We start from the raw sequence: 14,977 nt of genomic DNA on the forward strand, positions 1-14,977 counted from the left end.
AAGTTGTCATAAAGCAAGAGTGACAATAAAAATCCCCAGCAGCAATGATAATTGGATCTTCCCAGGTGCACAATGGCAGAAAAAGTACATCAAGTCTTCCCACATATCCTTTTGCCATCTGAATAGAAGTGAATTTTGTTAGAGATTAAAGTATTTATTTGGTGAGGAAATGAGCTCATTAACGACCAAAGCAAATGGATACTGAAGAAAATTAAAAAAGGCATTCCCGTATGTTTAAGATCTGTCTGGGTTGGAAGGGTTCAGGTTAGTTGGTGTGTGCATGAACTATACTTTTTTTTTTTAAATGTAGTGGTGGTACTACCCCTTCTGTCCAAGTTGATTCCTCCAACACTGAAGTCAAACTACAGTTGTTTTGCCCAAAATTGGCAATTTGAAGTGCAGAAAATATTGTAGAAAAGCACTTAATCTTAAAATCTTGCTAGCTGCCATTTACTTCGTAACCCTGAAGAGCCATCAATCTTCATTCCCTTAACAACTTTAAGGAAGAGGAAAGGGATCAAATAAAAATGGCAACTTTGAAAGGCACTGTTAACTATAAAATACTACACAGGTAAAAGTATAAAGGGCTACAGTGATTTAGACAATTCAGAGAAAAAATGTAGTGTGAACCTTTTATTTTGACAAAACAAACTTTTACAAATTACACTCTCTATAAACTCCCAAAGCTTCACTCATTTAAAAAATAAGAGACGAGGCATCCTGGACTCCCAAGATTTCAGTCATGATTAAAATAGTACCAGATTTTCAAGTCATATAAACTAGCTGCATTTTACACACCATGGAAGTGAAGAGAATTGTGACCAAACATTCACTAGTTTCAAGTGTACCTATAAGAAACACACGGACATACTTGGGTTGTCTATATCACACAGTTTCGTATCAATAAACATCTAAGTAATTGACATACTTATTTTCATAAGACAACTCCATAAAATCAAATTATACATATCATTTGCTTTTAATAATCTCAATTTGGAAACTGAAAAAGAAGAGGAATGTAGAGTTTAAGTAGCTGAAAATGCTATACTCACTGCACACAAGCACATCGTGACAAGGAATGCTAGAAGTGGTTCCTCTTAGGAATGATTTTTGAAAATTTAAAGTTAGATTTTATTGGAAGTTAAAATCTTTAGTGTTTAAAGCAGGTTAAACTGAAGTACTGACTCGACCTCTAAAAACCCAGTAAATTATAGATTTTGTGCAATTAGTTACTAATATATACATTTTGAGATTAATACCAACCTCAATAGATGGTTCTGAAGTATCTACATTCCATAGTTCATTTTAGCTTTGTATGTCAATGAAATGTAAGATTCCTCAGCGGGAAGTTATATTGCTTGTTCTGCACTAGATACAGGTATATATACATATATATATATATAGAGAGAGAGAGAGAGAGAAAGAGAGAGATACATATAGATATATATAAATAATTCCAAACAAATGACTGCTTTTCATCTTCAAGGAACCTCTAATATACAAAATTAGACTGTTTTTACCCATATGTATGGTTAAAAGTGCTTCCCAAATGTACATAGCCTACTTCCATAATCTAAAACCAAAAGCCACACAAATGGGTAATAATTTATGTATTTTATGTGAATATTTCTGATATGTCTTTAAACAAATTCAATTGCTATCTAGAAAGGTGTGACACACATGGTACAAATTTCTAAGAACTGGTAAAGTAAAGATCTAAGAACTCCCTAACCTTCAGTTCTGTGCTATTTATATACTGGTTCATTGACTCTGCAAGCTGTTAACTCACTCCTTAACCTCTAAGGGCTCCAGGTACTTAGTTTCAGCAGTTTGGAGACCAAAAAGACTAAGGGAGCAGAACTTGTGAGAATTAATCTCCCAGGAAGTTGTTTTGAATCCTGTTACAAATTGATTTAATATGCTTGTGAGTTAAATTTTATAATAATTATATAGACATTTAACAAATTTGAATGAAATGTGATTAAGAACTACACTTAACGCTGTAATCGTAATGAAAGATATTTTTCCACTTATAAACAAAAAGAATTCAATAGCCAGCAGCTTTTAAATAAAGAAATAGTTCCACCTCTTCTCCCTTTTATAAAGTGCTATTTTTAACTGGGTAGATTTACTACACAGCTTTTCAATAATTTCACTGTACGCCTCTAACAAATTCAAGGAAACACTGGAAAATTTAAAGTCTTTAGTACTAGAAACATATGCAAACATTGCTACAAAGCACAGACTATGAGTGTACTTTATTAGTAAAGTGTACCTTACGTGAGAATCCTTGATTTAATAATTACTTCACAGAAGCATAGGCTCACTAACATTTATGCTGGTCATCTAAATTAGAAACAGCTTCTGTAGGCAATTCACTTCTAAGTACCAAATAGGGTCTTGTCAAATAGAACCAATGGTTATATGATCCCTAGAATTAAAACTCTAGCAAATTTAGACTTTTAGAATAGCAAAACAAATTAGTGAGAATCAGAACCAAAGGCAATGTTTTACTTAAAAGTACCATAGATTGTGTTCTCTTTAAATAAAATAATTTTTGTATTAAAATAATGTACCTTAACACTGAGTGCAATGATATTCGAGTTAAGAGGAAACCACTCTACGGATTACCTGAAAAGTGAATACTGCTTATTTCTTTAGTTCAGTGATTAGAGTTGAAATTGCTTTTTAAAAAAAATAGTTGAGCACTACTTACAATATAAACAGGATACCATCTTTATTCACTAAATAGTATTTTCGCTTTTCAACTTTGACCTGACCTTCAGTAGTATTTTAAAAGGTAAATGCAATTAGTGAAAAACAAAAAACCAAGGCAGTATGTAGTTTTGTTCACTTAAAATTTCATTATAACTTGCACTTCTTGTTGCCCTTTGAAGAGTAACCACTTTTAAAAACAGAAACATAAAAGTGCAATATTCCTTATTTTGCATGGCATCCAGTAATTGTAAAATCAAAGGAACCCTCAATCACCAATTCTGTACACCCAATTTAAATACATTCCCAGTCCTCAGAAACCGGGACTCCAGTCAGAGGGCACAGGAAAAAGAGGCCTAGGGCAGGTTTGATGAAATCACTTGGAAACCTACTTAACCCAGAATGCTAGGGGAATTCCTTCCAGCATTCCAACTCCCCAAGTAAGAATGCAAAATTTGGCCTCTTTTCTGGTCTCACTTACTAGCCTACAGTGTGTACTCTATTCCTGAAGACCAATAAACCTAGAATTTTCTAAACGAAATTATTTTTACCCAAATACATTGGATTTCGGCCTCAATTTGAATGAAGATGAGTGACCTTTAAAAGCCCGTTCCTCCTCTTCCTCCTCCCCCTCCTCCAGTGGCTGCTCCTGGTCTCTGAAAGAGGGTGTAGTGTGGATGATCTGGGTCCTGAAGCGGATTTTGTTGAGTCTGGGTTTTATTCGTCCACTAGAGCTGCTGGAGGCCTTGCGACCTGGATCCTTTGCTTTGCCTCCAGTCCATCCCTCAGTCAATTGGTGGTGGTGGTGGTGATGATGATGGTGATGATCCCCTCCATCCTCCAGGACGTGTGAGAGTTTGTAGGTGATGAGGTGTGAAGGGAGCACCTTTGAAAGCCTCCAGCGCCCACCCGCGCTGCCAGTGGCACTCTCTCCATCATCCTCGTCCAGGGCTCCCACCAGGTTCTTGATTTCCTCCGCGATGCTCTGACTCAGGTACTGAGAGGCCTTTTTCCCACTGTAGTCCCTGATGTCCACGTCTGCATCGTAAGCCCCCACCAGCAACTTCACCACCTCCACGTGCCCGTGCATGGCAGCTAAGTGCAGGGCAGTGTAGCCTCCGCTTGTCCTGGCGTTGATGTTCACTGGCAGCTGGTGTTTGTTAGCGAAGTTGACCAACATGGCCAGGAGCTCCTGCCTGCCATGCTTGGCGGCCCAGTGCAGGCAGGTGAAGCCGGTGATGAAGTCTCGCTTGGCGAGCAGGCCAGGCTCCCAGATGAGCAACCCTTCCAGGCTGTCCCACTTGCCGTCTGAAGCTGAGAGCATCCACGCGTGTTCTAGAGGGTCCAGCGTCACCGAACCCCCGCCGCTGCTCTCCTCCTCTGCCGAGGACGAAGCGACCGATGCACTGTCTGAATCGCCCCCCCCTTTGACGCGTACTCCCCCAGAGGAGCTCCCCGGGCTGCTCCCTCCTGGACAAACGCTCCTCTTCAGCTGCGGGGAGCTGCCCATCACAAGGTCCCGGAGGTTCTGGCGGGTAGACCTTGGGGTGGCCATCCCCCCGGGGGAGCTGCCCGAGTCCATTTCCCCGCAGCCGTGGGGCGGGGGCGCTAGGTCCTCGCTGGGCCCGGGGACCGGTCCCCGGGGGGGAGTCTGCACTTCTCGCCGCGAGTTTTTCCTCCGGGCCCCGCCATTGAAGGGCGGCCCATTCCGGCTCTCTCCGGCCGGGCTTGGCTGCCCAAGCGCTGCGGCCAGGGGCTCCCCATCGCTCGGCTCGCAACCCGGACTCGGGGACGCCGCCTCTGGGCACAGGCCGCTCTCCCGGGTCTCGACCAGGCCGTCGAACGCCCCCAGGGAGCAGCTGCTGGATTCGGGTTCTGCAGTCACCGAGATGCTCGGCAGGTCCCGTGGGGACACGGCTTCGGACGACGTGGACCTCTCCAAGAACCTCTTTTTAAGGTGCACATACTTAGAGCCGTCGGCAGGGTCGGTGCGCACCGTGGCTACGGCATTGACCAGCTCCTTGAAAAGGGCGCGGGCGCGGGTACGTTGCTCGGGCTCGCCGCCCAGGGCACCCCTGAAGTGCTGCACCAGCTCGGCATGCTGGGCCCGACCCCCGCGCTCCGAGAGGAAGCGCAGCACGGCTTCGGGGCTGAGCTCCGCCGACCTTTCCATTCTTGGCCGCGCTGCTCGTCCGGCGGCAGGCAGCTTAACCCGGCCCCATTTCGGCCGGCTTCAAAACGCTGGCTTCTGACCGACGTAGAATCGAACCGTACAGCTAGCTACTCGGTATTCGCGCCTGGGCGTCCGCGGCGGGAGACGCCACCAACGCCTTACTGGGGCCGCTCCCCGGGAGAACACACCCCCGCCGGCCCCGCCCCGCTGGTTTCACTCCGCCCCGGAGCCCGCCCACTTCCGGTCCCCGCGGTGGCCGCTAGTTTGGCTCCGGCCAGCCGCCGGTGGGCACGCCCCCTCCCCGCCTCATGACCCTCCCACTTCCGGCCTCCGCGCGGGCCTGCAATCACTGCACGTACCCGCGGCTCTCCGCCGGCGGAGGGGATTTGTTTCCTCGCATCTTCTTCCGAACCTCCTCCAGTCACCCTCCCCCTGCATGGATTTATCGTTCTCTGAGACGTCGAGGGGCACTCTTCTGAGAAACTCGCTTCGCGCGCACGCGCGCAGCGATTTTGTGCGGCTAATGGCGCGCGCCCTGCCTCGTGGGGCCTCCGCCCTCTCGCTCCGCGCCCTCGCGTCACTGAGGCCACTTGGCTTGGCTCCTCCCCTTTTCCTGGACGCCCCCCCCAATAATACCGCCCCCTCCCCCATCGGAGGCTGGTCCCGCCCGTTATACCCGCCTCCGGCTGGTTCCCCGCGCGTTCCACCCTTCCCGGCCCCACTTTGCTCGGTTCGTGGTCTGGACGCTCTGATCAGGGGCTGGAGCTGAGATCCCCCCGCTTCGCTGGGATCCCCTCCCCCCCCCCCCCGCCTTCGTTCAGCTCTCGCTCGGGACCATGACCTCTGAGGTGGCGCGGCACCTGGTGAGTCTCGGTCGACCCCTCACGCCCCCCTCTGCTGCCCAGCACTGCCTGCTCCCCCAGGGCCCGACTCCCAAGACCCCCGCCCCGCGTTTCCCGAGGTCACAGCGTAATTTCCTCAGCGCGGGGCTCGGAGCTCGCAGCCCAGTCACTGCCGCGGCCAGTCCAGGCGGGGATTGTGAGCCCCGCCCCTCCTCAGCCGCTACTGCCCACTCGCCGGGTCCTCCCCGGGCGCCCGCGGCCGGCTGGTCCGACGCGGGTGGGGAGGAGGGGTTCTCTTTCTCCTGCGGCAAGGCGGGAGACGCCGGGCTGGGCAGTCCCTCGCCCCGAGAAGCGGGCCCGGGACGGAGCCCAACGTAGCTCGCGGAGAGCGCGGTGCTGGAGTGGCTGGAAGTTTTGCAACTGCTTCCCTGTCTTGCCCAAAGTTAAATCTGAAACAGTGATTGCGGGTCCATCATTTTCATAACGGTTTTGGACGTGCGGAGCGGATCAATCCAACAGTAGTGTAGTAGTTTACGGTTGTACACTCTTCCCTGACCATACTCAACTGGAGCCCAGCTTTCTTGGACTTTGAAGAAGCTCCCTCTTTTTACCAACTGTGCGCTTGTCCTAGTTGTCCTCCATTAGGATTTGAGCTTTTTTTTTTTTTTGGCAGCCTGGAACATAAAAGAATGTATGTTTTGTTCAATGATTTGTTCAATGTTTTATACTTTTAAAATCACTTAAATAATTACCTCATTTGATAGTAAGCCAGTGGTTCTCAAAGTGTGGTCACAGTTATTTTCATAACCATACCAAGGAGTTACTTGCCCTTTTCACCCTCTTTCTAAGTATACATTGAGTTTTCAAGAGACTGTGTAAGGTGGGATGACCTCACCTTTCTGAGGCCTAATGTGTGTACTTGTTTTTTAAAAAAGTTCTTTTAATTACCTAATACTGTAAATATTAATGGTTGTAATCCAGGTAAGTGAAAGCTCTTTGGGGGCCTGAGACCAGGACGTTTGGGAACTACGGTAGCCTTAGAGGTAAGGTGATGTGTGGAAGTTTTACAGCCAGCTTCTTTGATAGAGCCTGGATAAGGATTTTTCTCCCTGATACAGCCCAAGATCTCTTTGCACTTTTATTACGTGTTCAGAGAACTTTGTTTTTCTGTCTGAACTGTGTTACCGTTCCTTGGTGTGGGTATGTAGATGAGGAAAATGTGCTTTATAAACTGATTCAGAATAATCTTCAGAATTAAACTTGAGCTAAAGAGAGCACTTTATTTAATTGGTATTGTATTTCTTGTGAGTTGGTGTACTTATTTTGCAATAATGCTACCTTTATTTTCTAATTAAACCTTTTATTTTGAGGTAATTGAGGATTCAGATGTAATCGTGCAGTTGGTAAATAATAGAAATCCCCTGTACTATTATCCAGTTTTCTTCAGTAATAATATCTTGCAAAACTATAGTACAAGACCACAAACAGAGCATTGCCATTGATACTGAGAATATAGAGAACTTGCCATCACCACTGGATCCCTTAGGTTGTCTATTTATACCACATCCACTTCATTTCTATACCACTTCCACCTTAACCCCTGACAACCACTAATCTGTTTTTTGTTTCTATAATTTTCTCATTTTAAGACTGCTATATAACAGAATCACAGGGTACCTAACCTTTTTGGATTGGATTTTTTCATAGAGCAAAATTCTCTGGAGATTTCATCCAGGTGGTTGCACGTCATTAGTTTGTGCCTTTTAATTGCTGAGTAGTATTCAATGGTATAGATGTATCACACTTTGTGTGAGGAACACTTAGTTGTTTCCATTGTTGGGCTACTATGAATAATGTTGCTATAAACATTGCAGTACAGTAACATGTCATGTAACATAAGTCTTCATTTCTGTGGTATAAATGCCCAGGAGTATAGTTGCTGGTTCACATGGCAGTTGCATGTTTATTAGTTTTTGTTTTGTTTTGTTTTTGTTTTTTAAGATTTTATTTGTTAGAGAGAGAGAGCAGGGAGAGCAGCAGTCAGAGGGAGAAGCAGGCTCCCCATTGAGCAAGGAGCCTGATGCCAGACTCCATCCCAGGCCCTGGGATCATGACCTGAGCGGAAGGCAGACACTTAAAACTGCCTGAGCCACCCACTGTCCTGCATACTTCGTTTTTATGAGAAACTGTTAAAACTGCTTTCCATGGGGCGCCTGGGTGGCTCAGTGGGTTAAAGCCTCTGCCTTCGGCTCAGGTCATGATCCTAGGGTCTTGGGATAGAGCCCCACATTGGGCTCTCTGCTTAGCAGGGAGTCTGCTTCCTCTTCTCTGCCCGTCTCTCTGCCTACTTGTGATCTTTGTCTGTCAAATAAATAAATAAATAAATAAATAAATAAATAAATATCTTAAAAAAAACCAAAACTGCTTTCCAGAGTTTCTGTGCCATTTTACATTCCCACCAGGAGTGTATGTGGGATCAGTCTCCCTGCATCCCCATCAGCATTTAGTGTTCCTATTTTTTATTTAGACATTTTGGTCGATATGTATAGATATGTATTATGTATTATGCAGGTATCTGGTTTTAATTTAATTTGCATTTGCATGATGGTTAATGATTAGCATATTTTCATGGGCTTATTTATCTGCATGTCCTCTTCAGTGAAATGTCTCATTTCTTTTTTTTTTTCCTTTTTTTTTTTTTAATGACGTTCAGTTAGCCAACATATTAGTTTTAGTTCATTAGTTTTTGATGTAGTGTTCAACAATTCATTAGTTGCCTGTAACACCTACTGCTCTTCACAGCACATGTCTCTTCATTTCTTTAGCCCATTTGCTAACTGGATTTTTTTTCACTGTTAATTTTAGAGGTTTTTTTTTTTTTTTCTTTTGTTAGATATATGTCTGGTGCCTCTCCTTTCTTGACATGTAGTTTGCAAATCTTTTCTCTCAGCCTATTGCTTTTTTTCTTGTCCTCTTAAAAGACTTCTTTGCAGAGCAAACATTTTTAATTTTGATGAAATCCATTTTAACAATTTTTCCTACAATGGATTATTCTTTTGGTGTGAAGTTATAGAACTTTTTGCCTAATCCTAGATCCCAGATGTTTTCTCATCTTTTTCTTAAAAGTTTTAAAGTTTATTATTTTATATTTAAGCCCATGACCCATTTTTTTTTTTAAGATTTTATTTATTTATTTGACAGAGATCACAAGTAGGCAGAGAGGCAGGCAGAGAGAGAGGAGGAAGCAGACTCCCCGCTGAGCAGAGAGAGCGATGCGGGGCACCATCCCAGGACCCTGGGATCATGACCTGAGCCGAAGGCAGAGGCTTTAACCCATTGAGCCACCCAGGTGCCCCGTGACCCATTTTTTTTAAAAGATTTTATTTATTTATTTTACAGAGAGAGTGTGAACAGAGGGAGGGGCAGAGGGAGAGGGAAAGAGAAATCTCAAGCAGGACTCCTTGCTGAGGGTAGAGCCCGCTGTAAGGCTCCATCTCAGGACCTCTGAGATCATGACCTGAGCTGAAATCAAGTTGGATTCTTTTTTTTTTTTTTTTTTAAAGATTTTATTTATTTATTTGACAGAGAGAGATCACAAGTAGGCAGAGAGGCAGGCGGCGGGGGGGGGGGGAGGAACAGGCTCCCTGCTGAGCAGAGAGCCCTATGTGGGGCTCAATCCCAGGACCCTGAGATCATGACCTGAGCCGAAGGCAGAGGCTTTAACCCACTGAGCCACCCAGGTGCCCCATCGAGTTGGATTCTTAACTGAGTGAGCCAGTGAGGGGTTCTAAGCCCATGACCTGTTTTTGAGTTAATTTTTGTATAAGGTGTAAGACTTAGATCATGTCATTTTTTGACTTATGGTTGCCCTAACACCATTTGTTAAAAATGCTATCTATTCTTTATTGAATTGCTTTTGCTCTTTTTCAAAAAGCTGTTGAGTATATTTGTGTGGATCTATTTCTGGGTCACTACTAGCACACAGTCTTGATTCTTGTAGCTATATAAGCCTTGAAATAGAGTGATACCTCTCACTTTGTTCTTCTTTTTTTTCTTTTCTTTTTGAATATTTTAAAATTTATTTTATTTATTTGAAAGAGACAGAGCTATCTCTGGGCAGGGAACCTGACACAGGGCTCTGTCCCAGGACCCTGGGATCATGACCTGAGTCAAAGGCAGACACTTAAACTTACTCAACTAAGCCACGTGGCCAGGCGCCCCTGTTCTTGTTTTCTTCAAAAATTATTTTGGTTATTCTAGTATCTTTGCCTTTCATTATAAATTTTAGAATAGTCTGGTCTATATCTACAAAGAATTTTGTTTGGATTTTGATAGGGATTATATTATATCTGTATATCAATTTAAGGAGAATTGAAATCTCTAGTATGTTGAGTCTTCCAACTTGCAGACATGGTATCTCTCCCCATTTCTTTCTTTCTTTTTTTTTTCTTTAAGATTTTATTTATTTATTTGACAGAGATCACAAGCAGGCAGCGAGAGAGGAGGAAACAGGCTCCCTGCTGAGCAGAGAGCCCAAGGAGGGGCTCTATCCCAGGACCCTGAGATGATGTCCTGAGTCGAAGGCAGAGAGAGGCTTAACCTGCTGAGCCACCCAGGCGCCTCTCTCCCCATTTCTTTATATTTTCTTTCATTTCTTCCATCAGCATTATGTAGCTTTCAGCATATAATCTTGCATGTTAGATTTACACACATTTCATTTTTTAAGCAATTATAAGTTGTATTTTAATTTCATCATCCACATATTCATTGTTAACATGTAGAAATACAGTTGATTTCTGTATGTTTATCACGTGTCCTTTGACCTTGCTGAATTCATTTATTCTTGGAATTGGGATTCCTAGTAGATACCGTGGGATGGTCTTCATAGAAAATTGTATCATTTAACACATAGTGACAGTTTTATTTCTTTCTTTCCAGTCTGTTTGCCTTTTCTTGCTGCTTCATTTGTGCTGGTTAGGATTTGTAGCATTATTTGAATAAGAGTGGTAAGAATAAATATCCTTGCTTTGTGTTGTTTAGAGGAAGGCATTCAGTCTTCTGTCACAGATGTAGATTTTTTTTTGAGGATGTTTTATCAGTGCATGAGGTATATTGGTATTGGTCTATAGGTTTTTAGTATTGTCTTTGTCTGGTATCAGAGGAATAATAACTTCATAAAATTAATTGAGAAGTGCTCCCTCCTTTTTTTTTTTTTTTTTTTTTTCTGGAAGCGATTGTATAGAATTGTTAATTCTTCTTTAAATGTTTGCTAGCCTTCAGTGAAACCATTGGGACCTGGAGGTTTCTTTTTTAGAGCTTTAAACTTGCAAATTTAATTTCCTTAGTATTTATGTGGCTATTAATAGTATTTCTTATTGGGTGAATTTTGTTAATGCGTGGTTTTGTGATCCATTCCTTCCAAGTTGTCAAATTTTATATGTGTAGAGTTGCTCATAACATTTTGATGTCTTCAGGGTCTGTAATGATATTCCTTGTAACATTCTTGATAAGGTTAATTTGTGTCTTATGCCTTTCTTGATTCATCTTGCTAGAAGTTTGTCAGTTTTACTTGTCTTTTCAAAGAACCAGCTTTAGTTCATTGATTTTTCTCTATTGTCTTATTTTAAATATAACATTTCTGGTTTTACCTTTATCTCCTTTTTTTTTTTTTTTTGCTTCTTTATTTATTTTGTTTTTCCTTTTCTAAGTTTTCAAGAGAAGACTTTAGATCACTGATTTGAGACTTTTCTTCCTTTGTAATACATATGGACTTTGTTTTATGAATTTCCCTTAGAGCACGGCTTTTAGCTGTGTCCCACAAATTTGGGTATGTTGTGTTTTCGTTTTCATTCTACATTTATAAAGAGCTATGTTAAATCTCACTTAGTACTCAGGTTTTCAGACTTTTTTTTTTAAGAGAGGAAAATATCAAGATTCAGGCAAGTTTCGTATTTTGCTCTAGGAATTACCACTGGTGATGGTGAGATCTGCTCTTGGCCATATTGTTTCACCACTGTCTCCAGCATGTCCCCTATTAGTAATTGCGTAAGTGCTATCATTTAAGAGATCTTGACTGTATAATTATTTATTGCTGACTGCAATAGTAGATATTGAAATAATGTTGACTGCCTTTTGTTGCCTTCTGAGAAAAGAACTTATTTCCCACTTTTCTAGATTGTCCTTACCAAAGCTTTTAAATGGTGTCTGAATATTTTTCAACTCTTATCTGCATTTTTTATTTCCTCTTCCAGCTGTAATGCTTCTGAACTCATTTATGTTTCTACTTTAGTTATCCTTCACTGAAGATAATGTTTGTATTGTAGAGTCTTTGCTCATTTGTTTTATTTTCTATTTTGAAGTTGTAATTCATAATTCTTTATCTTCATGTCCTTAAATTGATTACTACCTCAATGCCTTGTTGTATTTCTGGAGAGACATCCTTCTTTCCCGCTGATCCAGATCCTATAATCATCACAGGATAATGAAATACCCGGTTCCTGTCCCACCTTCTCTGAAGTTTTCCCAGAGAATCCTAATCCTTAACAATCTGTCGTACTGCTCATTTGCCACTTAGTTAGATGCTACCTTGTAATATTTCCTAATTTAAGTTTTGTATTATTACTTAATTTTTTGCACTCAATTAAGTTTTAATGAGTCTTGTATTTTCCCCCTCTATTAAATGATCTGTCTTCAGGAAGAGCAGTCTGTAATATTCTTTGTATCCTTCATAGCCGTGATTATATGTTGTTGAGGATGGATGTTGATTACTCTTCATATGGAAAATAAGTTCACCTTGAATAGTTTTATTCTTGTTAAATGTTAAATGCAGAAATTATAAATTCTTACAGGCAGTCAAGAGCTATTTCTTGGTTTACATTTATGCTTTCATGAAGCTCCACCTTCCACCAGGCTAGATACAGATAATGTCATACCTTTCAGACATTCCCAGACTGTTTTTGATCTAACATAGTCCCAGACTACTTATTTGTATTGGTATGTACATATGTATGTATGTTATGTATTTTAGTGTGTGGGAGAAGAGGAAGAACAGTGCTTTTAAAATTTTATGATTTTTTTTTTAAGGTTTTATTTATTTGACAGACAGAGATCACAAGTAGGTAGAGAGGCAGGCAGAGAGAGGGGAGGAAGCAGGCTTCCTGTGGAGCAGAGAGCCCAATTTGGGGCTAGATCCCAGGACCCTGAGGTCATGACCTGAGCTGAAGGCAGAGGCTTTAAGCCACTGAGCCACCCAGGCGCCCCTAAAATTTTGTGTTTTACTACAGAATAGATGTCCTCTCTTCAAGAGTATGTGTCAACCCCCATTTTTAGCCATATTAAATCTAATTTTCTCTGCTTAAGATTTTAAGTACTCCTGATAAAAATATCTGATTTTTAAAGCTCTCTCAGTGAGAACTTTGATTTTTACACTTTCTTCTCATTTCTGGAAGGAAGTTTGATTTAAATGATGCTTTATTTCAAAAATTTATTTAACACCTTGTAAGACTTGTATCTGCCACTGATTTAAAGATCACGGAAGTAGGAATCACATTTCTTATAGTCTCAGTAACATAAATAAAAGATTAAAAGCTCATTTTAAATACTTTTAAAATAAATATGATTTTGTAGACTAACACAGGCTCTGTTAGTATTACTTGTAGTAAATGTGCATATTTTTTCTAATATCCTTCCTATCTTTCAAATTTTGTCTTTGGCAGTTACACTAATTTGAAATTAACTTCTTCCTTTGTTTTTCTTAGCAAGGCTTGAGATTTTTCACTAAAAATTTAGCTGAAACAGTTTATTCCAGCTTATTACTAAAATGAACTTTTGGAAAATACAACCTATTAGTAAGATTATGATTTGTATTAGTTTTAAGTTATATAGTGAAGACTTTGCAAAAGTTCAATATTGAGCTAAATATTAGAGTAGTATTTCTCTACCTTTTATTTTCATCATTGCCCCTTTTATTCCAGAACATGACACTTTGAAGGTGAATTTTGTTTGCTAGTCTTAAAGTTGTTCAGAATTATATTTTGGCACTCCCCTTTTCCTTTTTTGCTTAAATAATGTCAAATAAAATGTATAGGTTTCCCTATGGCTAGCTACAAACCTCATTATCATAGACAAATGAAGGTGTGTGATTATAGTTTTACTACTTAGAGAAGTCTTGAGTCCTGGATTTTCTGTGATAGTACCAATTATCTAAGTACCATGATCCCTTTAGACTCTGTGTTTGGAGAAACATGGTTACCATATTCTCTCAGTAAACATGAATTGACTACATGGGGAATTCTAGAATTTTCAGATTTCTTTCAGTCTGTTTTTATCAGACACTAAGACATTTTTAAATTCTGGAGTAAACAAATAGTCAGAGCAAATTTTTAAAAAGTGGACTGGGTATTGAGACTAGAAAGGAAGGTAAAATCAAACAGCATGTGAAAGATTTTTGAAAATCACCCTTGGGGAGATATAAACTGAGGAGAATGACCCCAGGCTTTAGAATTTCACGCCTACTTCTTTCTGTTACAAGGGAAGATGCTTGGAGACTCAAGTGAGAGAAGGTGGTAGTTTTTCTGATAAGAATAGTAGGGTGAGCTAAGGTTATAGAGCCATGTTCCATTTAAGGCTGTTCCACATCTTCTCCCATTCTAAGAATCCTATGTACTCTTGGGCACCTGGGTGGCTCAGTGGGTTAAGCCTCTCCCTTCAGCTCAGGTCCTGATCCCAGGATCCTGCATCCGGTTCTCTGTTCAGCAGGGAGCCTGCTTCCTCCCCACCTCCTTCTCTGTCTGTCTCTCTCCCTACCTGTGATCTCTCTCTCTCTCTCTGTCAAATAAATAAATAAAATCTTAAAAAAAAAAAAAAGAATCCTATGTACTCTGATATCTAGGCCTGAGACAACTGACAGAAGGTATACATCAGTATAGTAGAGATTGCATAGTTAACAAAAGTTGTGTTCCAAAAACCTTATGACCAGAAGTAGAACTTATATAGGAGGCCTAGGGTTTTTTCTGGGGTGTCAGATCAGGGTAATATATTAAATTGAAATATAAACTAAAATGATGCTGTATCTTTAAAAAGGTAATATGTACATAGGAAGAAGGGGCTATAGTTAAGGGAAAGGAGAAGAGACAGTTGTGCTTGAGATTTGGATGTGGGGTGAGACCAGGAGGATGACCCAACCCTACAGGTCCTTGCCAGGTGTGATGGATGCTTCGGCCCCTTCCAGCTAGTTTTAGGCATCCTA

At 41.5% G+C, this 14,977-nt stretch overlaps 2 protein-coding genes across 5 annotated transcripts in view; one reads left to right on the forward strand and one right to left on the reverse strand.

The window, feature by feature from the left end:
* Positions 1-618: 618 nt before the first annotated feature.
* SOWAHC (sosondowah ankyrin repeat domain family member C) lies at positions 619-5,463 on the reverse strand. Its single transcript, XM_004764324.3, has one exon. It carries the CDS (start codon positions 4,886-4,888, stop codon positions 3,263-3,265), a length of 1,626 nt encoding a protein of 541 aa, XP_004764381.1. The 5' UTR covers positions 4,889-5,463; the 3' UTR covers positions 619-3,262.
* Positions 5,464-5,563: 100 nt separating this feature from the next.
* The window catches only part of SEPTIN10 (septin 10), a 76,404-nt gene continuing 66,990 nt past the window's right edge, over positions 5,564-14,977 (forward strand). The window contains exon 1 of one of the 4 annotated variants that reach the window (XM_045077592.1): positions 5,564-5,751. In XM_045077592.1, coding sequence (XP_044933527.1) covers positions 5,725-5,751 — 27 coding nt within the window. In that variant the 5' untranslated portion in view covers positions 5,564-5,724. The remainder of the gene's footprint in view (positions 5,752-14,977) is intronic. The other 3 variants (XM_004764326.3, XM_004764327.3, XM_013062378.2) reach the window with 3 other exon arrangements.

Source organism: Mustela putorius, unplaced genomic scaffold (assembly GCF_011764305.1).
Source record: "Mustela putorius furo isolate JIRA1106 unplaced genomic scaffold, ASM1176430v1.1 tig00000224_pilon_pilon_pilon, whole genome shotgun sequence".
Taxonomy (NCBI): Eukaryota; Metazoa; Chordata; class Mammalia; order Carnivora; family Mustelidae; genus Mustela; species Mustela putorius.

Coding starts and splice junctions, on each gene's coding strand:
- SOWAHC (XM_004764324.3), bottom strand. CDS start 4,888: ATGGAAAGGTCGGCGGAGCTCAGCCCCGAAGCCGTGCTGCGCTTCCTC.